This window comes from Nycticebus coucang, chromosome 12, assembly GCF_027406575.1.
Source record: "Nycticebus coucang isolate mNycCou1 chromosome 12, mNycCou1.pri, whole genome shotgun sequence".
NCBI lineage: Eukaryota > Metazoa > Chordata > Mammalia > Primates > Lorisidae > Nycticebus > Nycticebus coucang.
The window spans coordinates 102742849-102766363 of record NC_069791.1 but is presented as its reverse complement, the minus strand read 5'-3'; the positions used below and the strand labels follow the sequence as shown (position 1 = coordinate 102766363).

The 23515-nt window shown below is 43.8% G+C and overlaps 1 protein-coding gene across 10 annotated transcripts in view; it reads right to left on the bottom strand.

The window, feature by feature from the left end:
- The window catches only part of RBFOX1 (RNA binding fox-1 homolog 1), a 2283260-nt gene that overhangs the window by 1688500 nt on the left and 571245 nt on the right, over positions 1-23515 (bottom strand). For all 10 annotated transcript variants that reach the window (XR_008373346.1, XR_008373347.1, XM_053556410.1 and 7 more), the window contains one exon: positions 18792-18824. Coding sequence is in view for 8 of the 10 variants with exons in the window: in XM_053556410.1 (XP_053412385.1) it covers positions 18792-18824 (33 nt within the window). In the remaining 2 variants the exon portion in view is untranslated. The remainder of the gene's footprint in view (positions 1-18791; positions 18825-23515) is intronic.

The following is a 23515-nucleotide window of genomic DNA, read 5'->3' as shown; positions in this document are numbered from 1 at the left end:
CCCACAACATCAACAGTCCCGAGGCTGAGAAACCCCGTCCAGGGTCATGACTGGTCAAAAGATGGAATGGATAAGTGGACACATACGGAGAATGTAGGAGTACTGAGTCATCCTCCAGTGGACAGCCCCTGGCACTCATCCACACGAGATAACCGAATGTCAGTTATCTTTGTTTCAATTAAATCAGCCACCAAAACCCTGAATGGCCCATGAAGAAATGAATGCTGCCACAATTTTAGGAGCGTGTGTCGACCAAAGGTTATTTCAAACTCTCTCTATAGGTCTTTTGCTGTGATGGATAATAACCAATATATATATTTTTAGCTTTATGTGGCCAGGTACCAGGCTAAGCACTTTGTATGTGCTAATTTACTTAATCCTCATAACCACTCATTATTCCCATTTTATGGAGGAGAGAAGAGGGATGCAGGGATGTTCGTTAACTCGTCCAAGTAAATGGAGAATTTTGAACAGGAGCCCCAGAACCCATTAGAACAGCTGGTACTAAGCAGATGCCCAGTGCACATTTGTTCATGGCTGTGTAAGTTAGAAGATCACGCCCTCCAAACTCAGTGAGTAAATATAACATATGTCTTTATTTTGGCTTCCATACAGATTTCCCTTGGAAACACTACAATGGGGAAAATCCACACAATTAGGGAGGAGAACTCAGATCAAACTAGGGACCTTGTGGGGCCATTAGCCACATTCCAGACACACCAGGACACCACTTGGGGGAGAGAAAGGAGATTCTGAAAAAGCGAGATGCCTCTGTGCATATGCCCTCTGACTCCACTCCCCAAGCACAGGTTTCAAAAGTTCACATTTTCAGTTATCATTTTGTGTGATGCTTTTCTTAACCTTGCAAGTTGCTATTTTACTAGCAGCTCCCTCTGGGGCACCTCAGATGGCAGATTGGATGATTTCAGTGGGGGAAGTGTGGCTGTATTTGAAGGTTAAGGCCTCCAGGAGCCTAATGTGACATTCTGGGTAAGAACATGGTATTATGTTCATGCATATGACATCTGTTAATGATGTATGAAATCTCTTTACGGTGGCAAGTCCCTGGGGGAGGGCATAGATAAACCAGTGGGAAATCTGCATCTGCCTGGTAAACCATGATAGCCACCTTCATCTTAGAGGAGGTGGGAGAGGAGGAGAGGTCTGGACACTTCTCCATTTGGAGAATGTTCATCCATAAGGGACAGAGAGACTGCCTGGTCCCAGAGACCAGACTTTACAAAATAGTGCGTCATTTACATGCGGGCTCTAAAGACAATGGTTCTGAGTTCCCCCACCTCAGGGCCCAGATTAGGCACCAAAACAGCATCCCCAGCTTGTTGTGGGAGAGTCTAAAGGGGTTCTGGGTGCAATAGAGCATGGAAAAATAGAAGGACTTTCTGCTCAAGCCAATGCCACAGGTTGTCATAGGCACAACAAGGTCCCCTCACAGAACCTCTTGGAAGCACCTTCCAGACTTCACACACCATCCATCTTTCATGATAACTATTCCTCATTCTTCTGCCCATTAGAGCTCAAATTTATGTATCAGGTAACTGAGGCAGAGAGACAATAAGAAACTTGCCTTGGAATCTGCTTTATTCAACTCAAAGATGGAACAGGAGAACATGAGGATGATCAATCCATGGGAAAGGTTGATGAGCTACCCGTGGGGAAGTCAGACATCACTTCTGCCCACCTCCCATTGGCCAGAACTCAGTCACATGGTCTGAGAAACTGCAAGGGAAACTGGGAAATGTAGTCTAGCGGTATGCCTAAAGGGAAAAGAAATGTTTGGGGGATGACTTTAGAGCTGTCTCTACCACACGCACTAAGCAAAACTCTGGAGTGCTCAAATGTCTGGGAAGCCAAACTCCAAAACATACTCCATCATCTTTCAATTATCCACCTCGTCCACCCCAGAGTTACAATAAAAGCTCTGAAATATATCACTAGACAACACTCTGTGGAAAGAAGTGGAAGGAGAAGTTACCTACATGGAGTTATCTGGGATGCTGAATAAATGTAAAATGAGGTACCACTTACTGACAACTTCCCACGTACCAGGGTCTGTACCCCAGGCTGTAATAGTCTCATTTAATCTTCAACCTTGTAGCATTATGTGGTGACAATGATTACCCCACCTTGCAGATGAGGAGTTGAAATGTTGAGAGATGGCACAGAAAGTCGTGAGAGAATGGGAAATCACATCCAGGTTAATGTGTTTACCCTAATAGCTTTTACACATCAATCCTGATCTCTTTCCATCGACAAGATTATGTGTTGTCCCTCAAGGGAGAAATGTCGGGGTTTCTACCTTCATTTCATATTTAAACCACAGCAATAGCTCACTGAGAAAAGAAAACATTTTCATAAAATATTCAGAACGTGAAATATGAAAGAAAAGAGATAGATGCACAGGAATGTCACTCACACAAGTGATGTTCTTACCCAACTGCCGTACAAGACTGGTTTTCTACTCAGAACAAGAAAGAGCGAGAGAGAGGGTAGCTAGGTAAAGACACCATGATTATCAGTGCTGCAAGCCTGCTCTCAGCCTTAGGCAAGTAGCCTTCAGACTCCAGAAGCAGAGAGACGTGTATGATCAAATTCCTCACTCAGAACAATTAGCAGAGTCCAACGTGGGGAATGCGGGTGTTTGCCATCCATGTTTGGGATTGCATGTTCCTCTGAGAAAGTTTATTTATCAACAGGGTAAGACGGAACATCAAGAGATGAACAGTTATGAGGCAGTTACCAAGTAGCTTCGTGTCATGCTTAGAGAATTTGAGGAAAAGAATTATTGGGACAGGATTGTATTTTTGTTGTTACTGTTTATTGATCTGTTTTTTCTTTGGCGGATTGGGTTATTTTCCCAATTTTAACATGCATATCATTTTTAAACATATCTAAAATATGAGTGTGGCCAGAATGTCTGCCGTCTGCAGCCCACGGGGCTGCCTGCTTTCTCAACCTGCTCTGGGAACCGGCTGGTACCAGAGACTCTGTCCATTGTGCTACTGGCCGCTGCTTCCCTACCAGAACACCAGTTAGGCTTTTAGGAGAGATCAATCACCTGGACCACCTATGAGCAACTTCAGAGCCTTGCAGGGGGTGATCTGGGCTGTGCCTTTGTGGAAATGTCACCCTCACTGATGTCTTTTTTGTGGATATGGAAGAACCCGACATCTCCATGAGAACAAGCCCATTTTACCCGCCTGGAGGATGAAATACCAAGAAAGGAAAAGAAAGGTCTCCATTTGACAGCCAGCTCATGCCCAAAAGCCACCTAGTCAACTGGCATGTGTCTACACATTCCTGGCTCAGCCCAGCTGAGCCCAGCCAGAAGCATGTGTTACTAAATTTCTAACCAATTTAATCATGATTTTGTAAATTTCAGGGTAGTTTGTTACGCAAAGTAGCTAACTAATACATACACTCATTATACACAGGATGCCAGGATTCCTGAAAACAAGTAGGCACTGGTAGGTACTGATCTCCTCTTATTTAAAGTTGGATCTCCTGCTTGATGGGATTGAGTGACGCAGAAATGCATTTAGAAATGTATGCATGTGGTTGGTGCTTAAGCTCACACAGTCTCTGCACCACAGAAAGAAATAGACACCACAGCCCAACCATTAGGCCAAGGCCCAACTCCAAAATAAGAAGTTGGACTTCAATCTATTTCTTCCACGTCTAATCTCTGGAGGTCAAAGCTTTGGATGGATCAGAAGACACAGGGTTGCCTCCTCCTGTGGCCCCACCATCCTTTATTCACAGTCTGCTGTCTAGAAGAGAAGTGGGACCCACCAAGAAGAAGGTGGTCTATCTGTGGACACTTTCTGCTTATATAGGGGAACTATCTCTTCCACCTTTGGGTCTGAAGTGGGTGACTGCAGAGAAAGGATATTCCCTTCCAAAAACAGGATCATACCCTTGAACATCCTGAGATTGTGGAAATCAGAGTTCTCAGAGCTACTCTTCAAGGTACCAGCCACTGGCCATGTGGGCTATTGAGTACCTGGGATGTGGCTGATCTGAACTGAGATGTGCTAAGAGCGGAAAATACTGAGAAAGAGTTTTGGACTATCTTGTGTGTGTGTGTGTGTGTTTGGTTGTGTATACATATGTACATAAATACTTAATAATTATATACGACTACCTGTTAAACATGCTATTTTAGAAAAATAATAAAGTATGAATATAGTTTATTTATTTTTGAGACAGAGTCTCACGATGTCGCCCCTGGTAGAGTGCCGTGGCATCACAGCTCATAGCAACCTCAAACTCTCGGGCTTAAGTGATTCTCTTGCCTCAGCCTCCCAAGTAGCTGGGACTACAGGCACCTGCCACAATGCCCAGCTATTGCTTTTGTTGTAGTTGTCGTCATTGTTTTAGCAGATCTGGGCTGGGTCCAAACTCGCCAGCTCTGGTGTATGCGACCCGTGCCATAACCCCTGAGTTACGGGCGCTGAGCCATGAATGTGGTTTAAAAATCAATGTGTGTACTTAATGTTGTGTTGCTTTTGTTTCACATCCTCTCCCCCTGATAAAACAAAGTTATGAAAGTGAGGCTGAGATTTATAACCCCTGATATCTGAGAACAGAGGAAATATAACACACTGTACTATAGAGTAGATGTAATATTCAAGTATCCATCCCTTGAACTGGTCACTTGAAGAGGCTTTGAGCACAAGATCCTAAGGGCAGGGGCTGGATCATTCAAATTAAAAATACAAACCAACAATAACCACTTTCCTTTAAAAAGAAAAGACTATATTTAAAATATTCATTTAAATGTATAGTAAAAACTATTAAGCTATTATACATTTTAATCTGTTTTCTATTTGACAGTATTTCATTTGCAGGCTCTCCATGGCTTATAAAAATAGACCCAGAGTCCACAGCCCCACAGCATGAGATTTTTCACATTCTCTAATTGCGGTAATGTATTTCTGACAAATTCTATCTGCAAGCCACCCAGGGGACAACACTGGCACCCGGTGCCTCTGAGTAGTTGGGCTAAAGTGTGAGTCAGGGCACTGCAGGGGGCCCGTGCACCAGTGATGGAGCCCTAGGCTTGTGTGAGAGTCTATCCTCCTTTGTGACTCACAAAGGAAATGATTTATATTGAAACACATCTCACTAGCTCGTGCTATTGGTGGGATTTCACCATGAACCACACATGCTCCAGGTCTGTGCCTGAAGTTGGTTATGAGTTCACCAAACCCCATTTCTTTTTCCCCTTGAGTATACAGCTGCACTACATTTCCCAGCCTCCCTTGCAGTTCATGGGACCATGTGACTGAGTTCTGGCCAATGGAAAGGTGGACAGAAGTGATGGGTGACTTTTCCGAGTATAACCGATACAAAAATTCCATGGATGGGTCATCTGTGCTCTCTCTCTGTTCCATCCTTTAGAAGAAAGCAGACTCTAAGGCCAATTTCTTAGTATCTCTGTGCCTCAGTCACCTACTTTATAAAATGAGGGTAAAAATTGCTTTTATCTCTGCACTTGTTATGAGGCTCAGTAAACAAAGTGAAAAGCTAGGGCAGCACCTGTGGCTCAAGGAGTAGGGCACTAGCCCCATATACCAGGTTCAAGTCCGGCTCTGGCCAAAACTGTCAAAAAAAAAAAAAACAGAGAGTCTATGGGTGGCGCCTGTGCCTCAAGGGTTTAGGGAGCAGGCCCCATATGCTGGAGGTGGTGGGTTCAAGCCTAGCCCCAGCCAAAAAAAAAAAAAAGAAAAAAGAAAGAAAAGAAAAGCCAGCTTAGCCGTTGGGTTGCCAGTGTGTAGAAGAGGAATGCCTGAATTTAAAGCTTGGGTTTATAGTCGTGTGACTTTGGACAAGTTACTTAACCTTTCTGTACCTATTTCCTCTTCTGTAAAATGCAAATAACTAATACTGACCTGATATGAATGTGGTGAGGAATAATTGAGATTAAGTATGTAAAATGCTTGGAACATAACAAGCCTGGCACCTGGAGAGTGCTAAATAAGTCTTAGCTGCTACTATTCTACTGCTGCCACCACTGCTATTATAATAATTATTATTATTTTAGTATCTAAATGTGCTAAGAAGAGTGCCTGGTGCATAGTAAGTATTCACAAAGCTTAACTATCATATTACTTTCTGTAAAATGTGTTTACCAATATATTGTACGAGAATTAAGTGAAATCATGGCTATAGAGTATGACCATAATACCAAGTATCTAAAAAAAGTTAGCCTTTAATAACTCCTGATTCTATTAAATGACACATGTGATGCACTGGGAAAAGAGCCACAAGGGTGAAGATAGGACACGGGACACTAATGACAAGTGTGGCAGAGATCAAGCAGGTAAAGGCATCGAAATCAGACTTTACCTTTTCTGTAATTGAGCTTGGGCTTACCCAGTTCTAGGCTCTGATACTACTAGAATCAGGAGATCATCTATAGCTGAGGATTGGACAAGTTCTTAACTTGGGACCCATGATTATTCAGGGGTCCCTAGCTAAAATACAGTGGGCCCATGAACTTGGATAAAAAATAAAAATGTTATTTACGCTAGCCTCTGTCATCTAGCATTCCCTTTAACTATAAATGTAAGTCACAAAATCCCAGCAGTATTAAACAGTACCTGTGACTTTGTCACCAACTGAAATCACAGATTCGTTAGTCACCTTACATTATAATTTTCACACATATCTCAAAAATATCATAATGCATTTTGCTACTTCCAAATTAAGGTAATTACTAGACATGCTTGTTTAATGTGCTAATAAAGAAAGCAGAGATTTGACTAAATCATATTTTATTTAATAGATGTGTTTCAATATAAATAATTTCCTTTGTGATTCTAAGTATTTTGTATTATGTATCTGAAAAATGTATTCTACAAATAGGCCCACAGTACTGCCCAAATGCCCTAGGGGATTACAAAACAAAAGAGACCAAGGGATACCCATCCCCATCTATGGTCTTTGGGGACCCTTAGTCCTATACAGATTTCTGTACAGGACTAGGTCTAGAGTCCAGAAACCTGTGAGTAATTACCTAGGTATTCTCTGGAAGGTCTTTAATCTCCTGGGCTCTCTGATGCTACATCTATTCAGAGGAGATAATAATAGTCCTCTCCAATCCTCCATAGGATTATTATAAGATTCAAATATGACACAGAATGTGAATCTGCTTGCTGAAAGCAATAGATTCTGCACAAACTTGGGCATCAATCATATCATTCCTTGGAGGCTTAATAGATCCTTATCCTCTGAATCGTCATGGGTGTTCTCTAAGTGGTGCCCCAGTTTCTTCTCCTAGAATGCCACAAATCTGCCAAGAGCCTCGGGAGGCAAAACCCAGTGGAGGTGCTGGTGCTGAGTCTCGGCTGTTCCCCTTACTAACTGTGTGACCACTCACAAATGGTTCCGCCCCGCTGAGCCCCTGTTTCCTCGTCTTTTGAATGGAAAGAATAAAAGTACAAGGAGATAATCTGAGGGCCAAGCGAGTAACCATGGTGTGGGGCTCAGTGAAGCACAAAGTTGAGATGAGAATAAAGATTTGTGTCACTCTCGTTGCTGTGGTTGTCATTATCGTACTGTGACAGGCATTTTCCCACAGAATATCCGTATGCTGCTCACCTCTCCCAGCCCCCACCCGGCAGTCTTGGGTGCCCTGGGACGAGTTCGAGCTGGTGGACTGCAGGTAGCAGCGATGTGCACCCTTTCTGTGCAGTGCAATGAAGAGCTCAAAAGAGATTCTCTGTCCTTTTCTTCCCCTGCCATAGTGATGGTGGGGTTGTGTGTCAAACTGCAGAGCCACAAGAAGGAAGCAGCCTCTTTGCTTGGTCAATACATGGACAGGCCTGCTGTGGAGAGTCACCTGACTCTCAGCAGACTGGTAACATGAGCAAGAAATAAGCCTCAGTTGGGCGGGCCATTGAGATTTCACGGTTAACTGATTAATTGCATATAGATTAGCCTCTCCCGAATAATACGTTAATTTAATAAGAAAATAAAGAAGCAGACTACACCCCCAAGTGATAACAACGGCTAGTTCTGCCATGAGAACTCCTCTAGGGCAGGAGGACACATCCCATTTGCAAGACCTGGGAAGAACCTTGTCCAAAGATGAAATATAGTCCAAGGAGAAGCTCACCCGTCTTTCTACTTACTATCTAAAAACCGTGCTGACCCAGCATGGCATTTGCTGGCTGGGACTCAGAAAGCCTTCCAGAGATGCTGCATTTGCAGTCAGAGTCCACACGAGCTCAAACCACAGGCTGCTCCCACACAGCATGCTCTCTCCTTCCCTCCTCTCCGAAGGCTCAAGCAGCTCTGAGCATTGCAAGGAACTCACAACTGCCATTCTACAAGGAGGGGGCTACAGGACCAGAATTCTTCTTACGAGGCTGCCGAGGATAGCACCAGGGCAGAGCAGAAAACGTAATTAACACATTTCAAATCAACATGTAAAACATGTCAGATGTTTGAGTATTAATTAATATTTTTGCAAACTAATTACATTAGAATGACAAGGCCAGGAAGACACTAAAAGAGTTTACTAATTTTGTTCCACTCCTCCTATTCAAATGGCTGCATGGATTACCACTTTATTCAATTTTTAAGTTTTTTTTTTTTTAATTTACCAGAAACCATCTAAACAGCACACTATTTCACAGCTATCATCATTTATTCATAGCTCAATAGAGGAAGCCGGAATAGCAATAACTCTTTTTTTTTTTCTTCTTCTCCTAATTGTCATTCTGGGGAGATAAGTGGGATATCAGCCCCCAGTCAAGCTACATTAGTGCTGAGAACCAGGCATAGTCATGAAGTTTCTCCAAAGTGTGCTAGCATCATTTATCATGAGAGGTTTGCATTGAGTAATGTAGATGTTAACCCAAGGGGGTTTTCAAGCCTGCTTCCCCCATCTTTGCTGGGCTGCTGGTTCAGAAGGCAAATGGTGCAGACTTAATACTAACTTTTCCTGCTAGCCCTGTGGCTGTGGGCAGGTCTCATAAGTTCTTCTGAGCCTTCATTTTCTCAATTGTTAAAGGAAGGCTATGTTAATACTCTTCTTCTTAAGTGTGCTAGAAAGAGTAATAGAAGGCAATGATTAGCACAGTAGCATACAATAAATGATGGCTGCTCTCGCTGCTGCTACAATCACAGCCACTGTTGTTGTCATTTACACACCACCATGAAGAGTCACCTTCAATGCCCTTCCACGTGACCGGCTGATTTTCCAATTCCCCTTTCCTCCTCACCTCTCACCTTCACACACATAGTCAATCTACAGCCATCTCTTTCCTGTTTGTCAAACTTGCTTCCACATTATTAAAATATATGATGGTACTGTGTCCATGTATACACCCCCAATCCTGCATACTAGCCCTAGAGTGAGGGCAGGTGGGAGAAGGGGAAAGGAAGTTCATCTCATCTGAAGCCTCCTAGGGTTCCTACGAGGCTTGAATACCCCTCCTATAGGTGTTCACTCTTCCTTCTCAAACCCACCCCTATTAGAACTTAGCTGGAAGCATCTGTTAATCCATCTGTGTATTTTACTAGATCACAGGATCCTTGAAAGCATAAATGGTTATCTTATTCATTTCAAGTTACCAGGGCCTAAAAGAGTGGTTATCCAACAATAGATGCTCTTTGAGCTTGCTGAATCAATGTGTATCCCCACGAAGTGGTCCATCTGCTCCTATATATGTGCTTTACTTTGTTCCAGAACTGCTGAGCCCAGCTTGGATACCAGCCACACAACCTCTCTTCCTTCCCCCCAGCTAGAACCAATAATTCTATTATGGAAGGCCCGCCGTGCCTCACTCAGACCTCCTCCCTCTTCTCTGGCCCTTCATAGATCTGCCGTTGGTCTGGGGTTTACACGACAAACCCGTTTAACTCCCCTTCTCTGGATTATTCTGAACATCCCAACACCTGCCTTCAGCCATCCCATCACTAGGCCTTCTCCTGTGTCCTCCACAAAAGCCCCAACACTGTGGTGAGTCTGTTTCTCTTTTCACCGTTGATAAAACATGCTGAATCCTTAGAATCATGCAACATTACAGATGATGACAGGCTGGGGCTTCTGCTGCTCTAATTTGAAGTACTGACTCTGAGAGTGGAGTGAAGTATGAGCCTGGGAGCACATCTTTTGATCTTAAATAGTCAGAAGGTTGGAATGTATAATGCTATGGAAATAAATGGTGTCAAAACTGTAGGAAATAATTTATGGTTGTGGGAATGGGTTCTGTGATCACAAAGCACTCACAAAATTTTAGAACAGAGAGTTGATGAGGCTGGTTGAGCTGCTGCAGAGGGAGCCATGGAAGAAGAGAGAATTTAGATGAGAAGAGATGGGATTTTTCTCTCCAGGGCTGAAAGACCCAGATGTTGCCTCTGAGAGACTGGAGGTGACTCCTGACTTTGGGTTCTAACAGTCATGGGTGCAACTCTCAGTCTCCCCCCTGTTACTTCTGTGACTCATGTAGTGAACCAGAATGAGCTTTAACCATCTTTAAAACGGGAAAAATAAAAGTGCTCTCTTCACAGGATTATTATAAATATAAAATAAAATAAGCTATATAAAGTGACTTATTGAGTACCTGGCATATACTCAGTAGCTAATTAAAAGTTAGCTTTCCACCCAACCCCCTTTGGTTTCTTTTATTCACTGCAATGTACAAATGGTGGGATCCTCCCAACTCACCCTCAAAACCTCACAGTAACACAAACCCATTTCTGTTTTTAAATAGCAGAAATAGAAAGAGAAACTTTACAACATTTTGCTTTTCCAGGATCCCTTAATCAATTACCATAGAGTAAGAAGCTTCTGGAACCCTCTAGAAGTGATGTTTCCATTTGGCTCAGAGGCTATGGATTGGTTCTAGTTGATATTGTGGCTGTTTCCAGTGGAAACTCAGAATGAGTTATCAGGTATGCTAATAAAAGTAAGAACCATGACGACCAACATATAGTAAAGACTATAGATGCACCAAATAATATGCTAATTTGCTCTTAGAAGTCCCATCTTGCCTTTTACCTTCTCAGAAAAGCTTCTCAATTCTTTAATTTTCTTCGTTCTGTGGAGGAGACAGACAAGGCATGCAGAAGTTAAGTAATTTATCTGAGTCATAGTTTTATGACTATTTGGGATTAGATAAGAAAAGATGACAATGCCATCCATCACAGAAAGAGCCCAGATGTTGCAGTCAGGCAGACCTGGTCTTCTTAAGTCTGGTCCATTTACATCACCTCTGTGTGGCTTAGTTTCCTCGTCTGTAAAATGCAGACATTCAGGCTAACTCTAAGGATTGCTGTGAAGACAATGCTATGCTTGGGACACCATCCGCAGGTGGTGAGTGAGAGCCACAGTGATCAATGCTTCTGCTGCTGCTGTTGCTGCTGTGGGAGGCTACTGCTCCTTCCCCCTCTACCTCCCAGGTGCATCTGGATATCAGTTTGCTGGACTGGCCTCACTGGTTCATCAGCCTCTCACTAGCGCCTCACATCAACTATTTCTTCTATCTGTTTACTTTTCCTCTCTAACCCCCAATTTTACCTCCACCCTCCTTATTCTCAGCACATACATTTCCTTCTGCTATTCACCAGGAAAATGAAGGCTGCCAGGCATAACTTCTTTCAATTTCTCTTCTCTCTCCTTCACATTTATCCACATTTACTCTCCACCCTTTTCTCCTTTAAAGTCACAGAGGAAAATACGCCCTTTCTCAGTCTAATCAGTGCTATAGCTCTCTGGTGCTAAACCGTGGTGATACAAAGGAGAGCAAAACATAGTACCCTCAGGGTTACTTTGGTCACTGTTCAACAGGTAAAGAGGTAAAGCCCTGTCTGTGTTTGGATTCCCACCCTGGTGTCCTCTGGGGCCTGTCCTCCAAGCCTATGACATACCCAACCTTTGCCATCTTCAAAATTCCTTCCTAAATCCTGTTTTACCTTTAAGCTGTGGACTGGGTGGGGGAATCATCATTCCTTTAGTTTAAATACTTGTCTTCTTGAATTGCTTGTGGCCTTCTGGGTTCTTGAGTGTGGCCTTTTGATGGAATCCAAATTTTACAGAACAAATTTATTCTATGAAGTTTGGACTTTATTGAGGGGCTGCACCTGGTGATCAGAAGGGTCACATGTGGTCTTGAGGCCACAGGTTTCCCCACCCCTAATGACCTATGTGACCTCTCCTTCCAGTTATGCCTTATGCCAACCATAATGGAAAGGGGAATGGAGGTGTTAGTAATTATATGACTTCCAGGCCTGGGACCAATGACCTACCCCTTAATTCCTTTGTCCCCTCTGAACCATGCAATACCTGTACTAACTCTTTCTTGTAACTTTCTTACTCTTTGATTGCCATGCGTGGTCCCCGTTTTCCCATATTAATCCAATCACTTCCATCCTCCTTCCCTGTTCCCACACTTACTTTATTACTTTATTACTTATTCTCTGAACAGGTAAGCTTTCCCCTACTTGTGCTTTTTCTCATGCTCTTGCTTTTTTTTTTTTTTTTGCTTGATGAAAACCTAATTCACCCTTCAAGGCTCCAGCCTCCAGCCTACACATTACCTCCTACTGGAAGCCCCTACAAATATCCCTCCCGTATTTCAGCTCACTTGTGTTGGAACCCAAATCCAAAACTTACCAAATACAAGAAGGAGGCTTATAGAGATGGATATTACAAGAAGCTTAGTGTTCATGAACTGAATGACAAGATATCATTTATGATATAACCCACTCCACATACTGGACCATCAGTCTTTTGAGGGCATGATTGTGTGTCAACCTTGCAGATGGATATCCAGCCCTTGTATTGTGCCTCTAATATAACAGGCTGTCACTTAAATGTTCATCAAATTAAAAAAAAACTCTAACCATAGCTCCAACTGATAATTCTGGGCCCTTGAGTTAAGGTCACATGATTTTTTTAGAGTTCTTTAAATATTCTTGTGCTCCAGCTTCAAGGACAGAGAAGACTATCAACGTGTGATTGGGTAAAATTAAACAAGGCCAAGAGTGCTCATTGGAAAATACAGCTCATCTTCAAGTGGATCGTGTCCTTGGGTGCAGAGAAGAGGGCCGTTAATCCCAGCATGAATTATGTCTTGCAAGTAAACTTCTGCCTGCTTAAGGTCAGATGCAACCATCATGCAAAGTTATCACAGCAAGTTCTCAAAGCCAGGGGTCTCAAAATAATTTCTCATTAGGTTATTCACCTATTACTTTACTTCATACAAATACAGTAGAATCTCTAAGTTGACCACCCAGGGGACTGTAACACACTGGTCAACATACAGAAGTGGTCAACATATGCAACTAGGCCTACTGTACTGATACACACATGTGGTACATGTCTGGTGTATAAAGATGAGGTCTACTTAAGGAGATGGTGAACATGGGGAGGTGGTCAACTAGGGAGGTTCTACTGTGCAAGAAAAAGGAGATTATATATGGAAGCACAATAATTGTTGACTACCCACTGTGTGCTAGGCTGTCTTCAGCATCGCGTACTGATTACTTCATTTAAAGTTCAAGCCAACCTTGTGGGGTATTTCATTATTGCCATTTTGCAGATAAAGGACTTGGCTTAGCAGTTAAGTGACTTGCCCATAGTAACTCATAAGCTGTGGACCCATGATTTTTGTCTCACTTATAAGATTCCAAGGACATGCGTGTCTCATTGCAACCTTTGTAAAATGTGCTGGATTCTCAAATGATTCAGAATGACCAGAGCTGATCTGTTCACAGCAAAATCAGCCCAGGCCCTTTTCAAATGCACTGGTCACCAAGTGAGTGAGAGTACTTCTAATAGGCTTTTCAGCCCCTGACTTCCTTTCCTGAAAATCCAGCTTGAGACAGAAAAAAACAAATGATCCCTTGGCTGGGAATAAAGTTTCCTTCCGGAAAAGGAAAAAAAAATGGTAGGAGGGCAATTCCACCTACATTTCTCCAAAGCCAATGGATTTGCCACCCATGTAGTTTGACATCACCATTATTGGGGATAGCAAAACTGTAGTATCAATCAAACTCAGTTCGATTGCTTTGCCATGAAATAAAAGTAGGATAATTTATCAAAATTGAGGCCCTCCACCGGGTTTATATTAAAACTATCAGCAGGAAATCATTAAGGTGAGGCAAAAAACCAACTGGTAACTAAAATAAAAGGATATTTTTTCCCCAAACATCCTCGCCTGCAACCTTCTTTGTTTGGCTGTCAGCATAGCCAACATGGGTCCGGGTGTCAGATCTTTGTGTTAATGTGCAATTGGTGGTGGAGAGAGCTCACACACAGGCATTTGCAATCCAACGGCTGTGCCCAGGTAACTTGGTTCTCTCTCAGCAGAGCAAGCTGTGTGACGATAAATGGGGGAAATGTGTATGTATTTGTGCGATAAAACAGGCTTAATGATTTTGAAGGGGAAGGAGTCCACGAGACATACAGTAGCAACTTAGGAACAAAATGGAACCATGCAGGGCCAATTAATGTGCAAATATGTGTGTGCTGAACTTGCATTCCATTCATCATGTGGACATGGAAATTGGGCCATTTATCTGTTATATTATGTATGTGACATCTTAGTTTGGTTCTTACAGGCTGCTTGGGGACAAAGGGCCAGGTGCTTTGCGGCTAGCAGAGGGAATTTAAGATAAATTCTTCAGCTGTCATAAACATTGCTGGGCAGAATTTGGTCAGAAGATAAAGCTCTTTCCTCTGCAGGGTTTTAACATTTCTCAATAGCTCATGTGCCATCTTATTAAAACTGTGTGTGGTACAGGGAGGGGTGGCATATGCCATGAAAAATTATTGGCACAAACAGCTTGCTGTCATGTTTTCAAAGTCCAGATTTAGCAAACGTTATTCACATATTCACTGTCAATCTACAGAGAGAAAGGGAGCTGGCAAAGCTATTCATTCTCACTGACTCTGTGGGTTTGTAATTCTTTTTGTCTCCCTTTACCCAATGTCTCCTCCACAGGTGGGGTTTGTTCTACTTAAATTACAACTGTTTGTCTCTCTACTTAGAGGGGAGAGAAAAAAAGTCATTTGAGAAGAAAAAGGACCTCACAGAAGCACTTTTTCTGAGCCACTATTATTTACCTAACAGAGCACGCTATGAATAGGAGCCATGCATTAAATAACAGTGATCGCTTGCTTTGACGAATTGCCATTAGAAATTCAATTAATAAAGGTTACCTCCCTGCAGTAGTGCAAAAAAAATATGATCTGGCTGCAGCAATTATAATTTATCCTTAGAAACAACACTTAGGGAGGAAAAAAAAAAAGAGATGAAAAAAACCTATTCCATCTGGGAAATGGGAGCCTTGAATTAAAAAAAAAAAAAATGAATGAATGAGAGAAGACTATTTTGGGCCTAAAGTTCTGTCTGTATGGTAAGAATTTCTACACTTCCTAATTCCTTCCTTTCCACTCCCCCTATCCTGAACATCTATTCCTCCCCCCCCATTATTCTGGTTTATGCTTTTGTATTTTTTCCCTCTCTCTCTCCTCCCTCCCCTTTCTTCTCTCCCATTTCTCTCTCTTCTCCCTTGTCTTGCCAAGAAGCTTCATTTTGTCTTGGTACACAGTTTCACTCTACGAAGTACACACATCTTAATTGTAGACCTCTATCAATTTTTACAAAGATGGTTACCTCTGCAAACACCCCTAGATGAAAGAGTTGAACATTTCTATGGCTTAGCTGGTTCCTTTGTGCCCCCACCCAAACAGCACCTCCCAGAGGTAACCATTATTGTTACTTTGACCACCAGTTATGAGTATTGTCTCTTTGTGTATGTGCAAATTAAAGCGTAGAGGATATATTTTCCTTTCGGAGGTCTGTATCACTCACCATTATGTCTGTAGGATTCATACAGGCTGTTGTATACATATATATAAAGTGAATTCTTTTTGATTGCTGTCTTGTATTCCATTGGGTGAAAATGCCATTATTTACTTTTCTATCATACTGTTACTAGACCATTGGGTAATTTCCAGTTTGGGGCTATAATAAATAAAACCTCTATAAAAATTCTCTCATACTTTTTGCTGGACGGAAGAATTCGTTTCCCTTGGGCACACAGCTGGGGGTGGGTGGGGATTGTTGGATTATTAAGCATTATTTCACTAACGTGTAAAGTACTTCAATTCTCCCAATCTTCAATTTTCTTTTTTTTTTTTTTTTTTTTTTGTAGAGACAGAGTCTCACTTTATGGCCCTCGGTAGAGTGCTGTGGCCTCACACAGCTCACAGCAACCTCCAACTCCTGGGCTTAAGAGATTCTCTTGCCTCAGCCTCCCGAGCAGCTGGGACTACAGGCGCCCGCCACAACACCCGGCTACTTTTTGTTGCAGTTTGGCCGGGGCTGGGTTTGAACCCACCACCCTTGGCATATGGGGCCTGCGCCCTACTGGCTGAGCCACAGGCGCCGCCCCAATCTTCAATTTTCAATGTGTGAAATGGTGATAAGAAATATCCTTCCATATGTGCTTGCTATGAAATTGAAAGGGGGAAATGTGTGAAGGCGTTTTATTGTTGATTATTTGTTTTAAAATGCCAAATGGGGCAAAGATGTGAGACTGTGTCGAGAGAGAGAGAGAGAGAAAGTCAGAAAGCATAGGAAATAGCTGTCCGTGGTCCTGACCACAGGGAAACGTGACATGCTCAGCTACGATCTAGAAAGCAGAATATGTCCTTCATGAGCAGTGGAATTAACATTTATTGAATACCCACTACATACCAGACAATAATATGGGTGGTCTACATGGCATGGCAGTTAATATCAGTACTTTGCCCAGGCAGGGTGGCTCACGCCTGCATCCTACCACTCTGGAAGGCTGAGACAGGAGGATCGCTTGAGCTCAGGAATTCGAGACCAGCCTGAATAAGGGTGATACCCCATCTCTACTATCATAAAAATAGAAAAGTTAGCCAGGTGCTTTGGCAGGCACCTATAGTCACAGCTATTTTGGAGGCTGAGGCAGGAAGATTACTGGAACCCAGGAGTTTGAGGTTGCTGTGAGCTAAGCTGATCCCAGGGCACTTTAGCCTGGGGTAACAGAGTGAGACTTTCTCTCTCAAAAAAAATATCAGCACTGTGTACCCAGCCAGACATAGTTACCAATGCCAGCTCTATCACGGATTTATTGAATGGTGCTAGGAAAGTTACTGAGTCTTTCTGAGGGTCAGATTATTCTGCAAAACAGGGTCAAAATAGCTTACATATCACAAGATTTTGGGGAGATTCTATATAACAGACATAAAGCATTCACCTAATAAATGGTGCATAACAGGTGCTGAATAAATGAAAACTGGTATCCCAGTCACTTGGCTGTTTCCGCTGGAGGAAACACTGTCATTACCATTTTAACGCTCGTGACAGCCTCCTGGAGTATGTACTGTCATCCCCATTCTCGAAAGGAGAAACTCTGTTTGTGTGGATAAGGAAGTTGCTCACATCATTGGTCACAAGATCATCACCAGGACAGAGATGACCCTAGTGGTTGCTTACCTCTGCCCCAGCCCCAGGCTCCCCGTACCTTCCCCTCCACCAATTTGCTTCTCATACACCCACCTCCCAAGGCATCTAAAATCATTCACACTGAATGCCTCGCAGCTACTGAAAACCCCTACACACCAAGCCCTGGATTCAGGGATGCAGACATCTGAATTGAAATGGCCAATCTTTTTTTTTTTTTCCCCCTAAGACAAAGTCTCACTCTGTTACCCTGGGTAGAGTGCTGTGGCACCATCATAGCTCACAGCAACCTCAAACTCCTGGATTCAAATGATCCTCTTATCCAGGCTTTTGGAGTAGCTAGGACTATAAGTGCTTACCACCAGGCCTGGCTAGTTTTTCTATTTTTAGTAGAGACGGGGGTTTCACTTTCCTCAGGCTGCTCTCGAAACTCCTGAGCTCAGCTGATCCACTTGGCTTCCCAGAGTGCTAGGATTACAGGAGTGAGAAGATGCATCCAGCCTAAAATGGCCAATCTTTGATCATAATCTCTCCTTGTGTTGTGTAGAACCTTGCCAGAATCTGTCACTACAACTTTTATTCCATTTCACCCTCCTAATGGCTGTGTGATGAATCAATGGAAGATAGAATTCTCCCCACTCATATGAGGTGAGTGAGTCTCCACAGTTAAAATGACGCACAGTGTTACATAGAACCCAGGGCTCCCAAGTCCCAGATCAATGTGGTTTATATGTACAGTGACTCAGGAGTGAGAAAGTGGCCCCATAGTGCTGGATGTATTTTGGACATTCCTATTATGGACAATTTCCAATGGACGGTGACCTTGCTGGTGACCGCTACCCAACTTCTTCTTTATTCTTTACCTGTGTTGGCAGCATCGATCAGAGCTCCCTTCATGCCTTGGCAGCTGAGTAGGGCAAAGGCAAAGGAGGAAAGGAATAAATGGAGAAACACTACAGAGATAGCAAAGGTCTCATAGCCAGGGGTTGTGTCAGTGAAGCTAGAATCATAACATTTGTATAAAGGGACACACTCTGAAGTCACCAGGAAAACAGCAAGCAGGGGACCCAGCCCGGAAACTACCAACAGTCTCTACCAGGCCACTCCAGGCATAGTCCATGAAGACAAGTGTGGGTGACCTGATCAGCCCCAACTGCGCACCACGGAAACCACTCAACTGACAACGTACTCTGCAAACCACCAGGAAACTGGACGCAGAAGAATCACAACCAGAACCCGCATTTCACTCTGTCTCTGAAGACAGCCATCTCAAAATGTCTTCCAAAGGGACAGCAAAAAAACCGTGTTTCCTACCTCAGCTGTGCTGGTAGCCAGACTTGCCGAAACCTGTAGGTTAAACAACAACAAAAAAGACATTAGTATTGATTCGACAAGAAGGTAATTGGATTAATTGTCTTCTTAAAGGAACTGGCATCAATAATTTGTTATGACTCGAGGGGACAAGGGTGCGGGACACGCACACACACGAAGAAACCTTCCGCCAAGCACAGCAACAAGATTTGTTTTTCCAGTCCTGTTAATAAGGTGAATGGGATAATTAATATTTTCAACACATTATAACAATCTTGCCAGGAAGAAAAGGGGGAGGGCCGTGAGCAGTTTCCGTGCACTGATCGAGATTAAATGAATACTTTAAAAGCAAAGGCATTGAAGACATTGTTGAGATTTTTTTTTTTTTTTTTGGCCAGGGCTGGGTTTGAACCCGCCACCTCCGGCATATGGGACCGGCGCCCTACTCCTTGAGCCACAGGCGCCGCCCAAGAGATTTTTTTTTTCTTAACGTTTCAAGTCAGTGTTAAGAGAAAAGTTGGGTGGTGGCGCCCGTAGCTCAAGTAGCAGGGCTCTGGCCACATACTCCTAGGGTGGCGGGTTCAAACCCTGCCTGGGCAATAATGACAACTGCAACCAAAAAATAGCTGGGCATTGTGGCGGGTGCTGGTAGTTCCAGCTACTTTGGAGGCTAAGGCAAGAGAGTTGCTTAAGCCCAAGAGTGTGCAGTTGCTGTGAGCTGTGATGCCACGGCACTCTAGCCAGGGTGACAGCTTGAGACTGTCTCAAAAAAAAAGCCGAGTGAAAGTAACATGGGCAACAAGAGCAGCCACATATTTGCAAAATTCCTCAAAATACTGTGCAAGGCATTGTACCAAGCTCTTCACATTGTTTTATCTCTTTTAATCCCCAGAACAGCCTTTATTAATATTATCCCCATTTCATAGGTGAGAACACTGTGGCTTAGAAAAGTTAGGAAACATTGCCAAAGCTAGGAAGTTATTAAGTGGAAAACGTTAAATTTAAACCCCAGGTAAAGTTTCAGGCTCCTGCCGTGAGCTCCTTCATATCAAAGGATTTGTATTTTGATACACCCACCACTGTTCATATTTGCCTGAAAAGAACGGGTGTCGTATGGAGGGCTGAACGACAGATTTGTTTTCCCTGATAATGTTCAGGGAGCTTTCTTCCCTGCAACTTCCTTTATACTTGTAGTCTACTTGGCTAATACCAGCTGTATTTTCGTACCAGATTGCTACAGACTGAATTGTGCCCCCCAATTTCATATGTCGAAGCCTTAAGTCCCAATGCAACGGTGTTTGGAGGTGGGATCTATGGAAAACAAGGGCAGTTGAGGTCAGGAGGTGGGGCCCTTGTGATGGGTTACGCCCATGTAAAAAGAGACACCAGAGTTTCCTTTTCTGCCCTCTCCCTTTATCTCTGCCTCCCTCTTTCTCTCCCTGCCTTCCACTCTCTCTCCCCATCGCTCTCTGTCCCTTTCCCTCTCTATGCCTCTTTGTCTTTCTCCCCCGTTCTCTCTCTCCCCCGTCTCTCTCTCCTCCCCTTTTTAAAGACTAGTCAAGTGCAGTAGTGAGAAGTGAGGAAAGAATAGAACAGGGAGTTCAGTCTGTCACTGACTGTGAACAATCAGATTCCATAGACCTTCAGACCAGCCCGTATCTCCTTAATTTAGTATTTGGGACAGAGTCTCACTATGTTGCCCTCGATAGAGTGCTATGGCATCACAGCTCACAGCCACCTCCAACTCTTGGGTATAAGCAATTCTCTTGCCTCAGACTCCCAAGTAGCTGGGACTACAGGTGCCCACCACAATGCCCAGCTATTTTTGTTGTTGTTGTTGTAGTTGATTAGCTGTCCCAGGCCAGGTTGGAACCCGCCACTCTTGGTGTATGTGGCTGGCACCAAAACCACTGTGCTATGGGTGCTGAGCCCTCCGCCCCCCCATTTTTTTCTCTCTCTCTCCTCCTACTTTCTACCTGCACAAAACACAAAAGGCCTCATGAAGACACAGAAGAAATGTACCATCTTCAACCCAATGAGAAAGCCCTCACCAGACACCAACTCTGCTGCTTCCTCAACCTTGAACTTTCAGATTCCAGAACCATGAGAAATGCTTTTCTGTTGGTAAGGCTGGACAGTCTATGATATTTTGTCGTGGCAGCCTGAGCTGGCTGGGACACAGAGCAAGATCAGCTCTGTAAATCCTGAAGATCGCCGGGCACAGCCTATGTGACTCACCAGAATGGCCCAGCCTCCTCTCCCACGCTCACCCCGAGGTATCAGACCAGGGGCTCAGCAGGGCTGCTGTCCACTAAACAGCTTTCATGCATCATTAGTCTCCTAAGCAGAAGGCCAGACTTCACACTGACCTCAGCCACAAGAGTTCATTAGCTGCGGCTGAAGGCTTTGCCCAGCCATGAATCTGGGGCCAGCCATGAGGAAACACTGCGAGGCATGATGGATGTCAAATGTCAGCGGCTGGAGCCTCCTCTCCCTCCCTCTGTCCTCTGGAGCCTTTCAGCACTGGGGCCAGGAGAACAGTTGGTGCCCCAGCCATAGGCCACACCTTGAGCCACAAGTACAACAGGTGCCTGGCTACATAATTTCGTGTGTGTGTGTGTGTGTGTGTGTGCGAGCATACACTTCCTTGCTGAAATCCAACCAGAATATGCAAGGGGTAAGTATGACATTGAATAGCTGTAAGTCTTGGGAAGAAATACTCTCTCTGCTCAACCGAGCATGTGGGAAGCATAGTCCTGAGCTGCCTACTCTGATGTCTTCCAGTTCACAATTTCTGTGTTTCCAACTTCGAGTAGTTCACGTACTTCATGTGTAGCCCTCTTTCCCTCCCTTATCAGGCAATCGTACTTCTTGCACCAGCCTCAGGTAAATGCTCACATACATAAAGAGGTCTGCATCCCCCTAATCATTACAGCCATGTCGGCGACAGCAATACATGGTTAAAAAATTACTATGTTTAAAATACAGAGTTTGGACCCTCAACTGCCTTAAGACAGTGGCAGGGGTGTGTGTGGCGCCTATGAGGAAACTAGAGATTTCATAACTCTCCCAAAGCCATTTACATTCAATTTGTAACAGGCAAAATATTCTTCTAGTCAAAAGAAACTCATGCAAGTGTCTGGATGTGGCTGTTGGACTTCCGGCTTATAATCCTTAAGCCAAATCAAAGATGATATGTCCATATTATAAAATGTTATGGGGCCTGGGAAAGGAAGGATCCTGATATTCTAACATTAAAAACTATAGCACATACTATTAATGAAAAACAAACGCTACAGAATAGTGGTCATAAGATGGTACCAATTTCTAAACAATAACTCAAGTACTCATATATACACATTGTATAATCTTTCCCTTCCACCTCAACGTAGATGTATGTCTGAAAAATGTCAAGGGAGATGCATTCAACCTGATGAAATGTTTACTTCTGAGGAAACTAGAACTTGACTAGGACGTAGTGGGTCAAGGAAAGTCATGGGGAACTTTCTCTTTTCCTGAATTATTCAGAAATTTTACAATGAGACTATTCCTTTGTAAAAGTAAACATAAACTCAAAATATGAGCAAAATATAGCTTTATACCACCTCCATGTTAATAAGAGACTTATAGAAAGGTTGGCAAATTTTTCTAAGGGGGGACTGGAAAGAACCTTCTCATGCATCGGGACTGGCAGGGAGGAGAATATGGGGCATTAGGAAGCGATAGAGAGTGGTGGGGCTTGCAGTCAACCAGTGATAAAAATTATATTTTACTTATAGATTATAAATTTACCTATTGAATAAATAAATGAGGAGCAAATGGCAAAATTTACTGAGGTAGCTGGAACCCTCTCTGTACTAAACTCAGGGTGGATTTTATAGTCATAATTATGTTAAATGCAAGGACTCACTTGCAAAACTCACAGTTCACGGCATATTCAGAAACGTACAGCCACAGACCTGAGGGCCTGTCTGCAACCCACTGTGGCTGGGCTGCAGGTCGGCTGAGTCAGGGTGGACTGCAGAGGCCAGCGGGAGAGGCAGGGTTCCCCAACGGCTGCTGGTGCCAGGCTGCAGCGTTTGGCTTTTATCTTGCTAGCGGCAGCAGCCATCAGAGCGTTTCCAGCAGGGGGCTTATATGATTAGAGCCATGTCTGAGGCGGGCCATCCTGCGGGCCAGTGCAGGGCACGGAGAGGATGTGGGCAGCTTCCATCAGGACACTCTTTAAAGCTTTGTTTCAGCGATTTCCCATCCCTTTAATCATCTCCCTTCCTCTGCTTCTGTTTCTCTGCATGTGTTTGAAATCACCAGGGCCGACATGAAGGGTTTCCTCCTCGTTTGCGCTCAGAACCTGATACACACATGTGACTCCTTTTCAGCCCTCTTCTCAGCCTTTGGAACCAGCTCTCCTGCTACTTTTTCCCACGGGGAAACTGAGATCAGGGGCTCCAAGAGCTTTTCCTGAGCCACACTAGGGAGAGTCAGAAGCAGTGTCTGCACACAGATTGGACTTCAAAGATGCCTTGGAGACCAGGCAGGGATTCTGCCCACATGCAGAGACATGGGGTCCCTCCTGGGACTCCCACACAAGGACTCAGTTAACTGACAGTGGGGAGACCAGTGCCCAGGCACAGTCACCTGGTCTCCCTCCACCCTGAGATGGGCAAACACCATCTGGGATACTCACGGTCTGAACTCGCCTGTCCTCTGAGCCTTCTGTGCTGAAC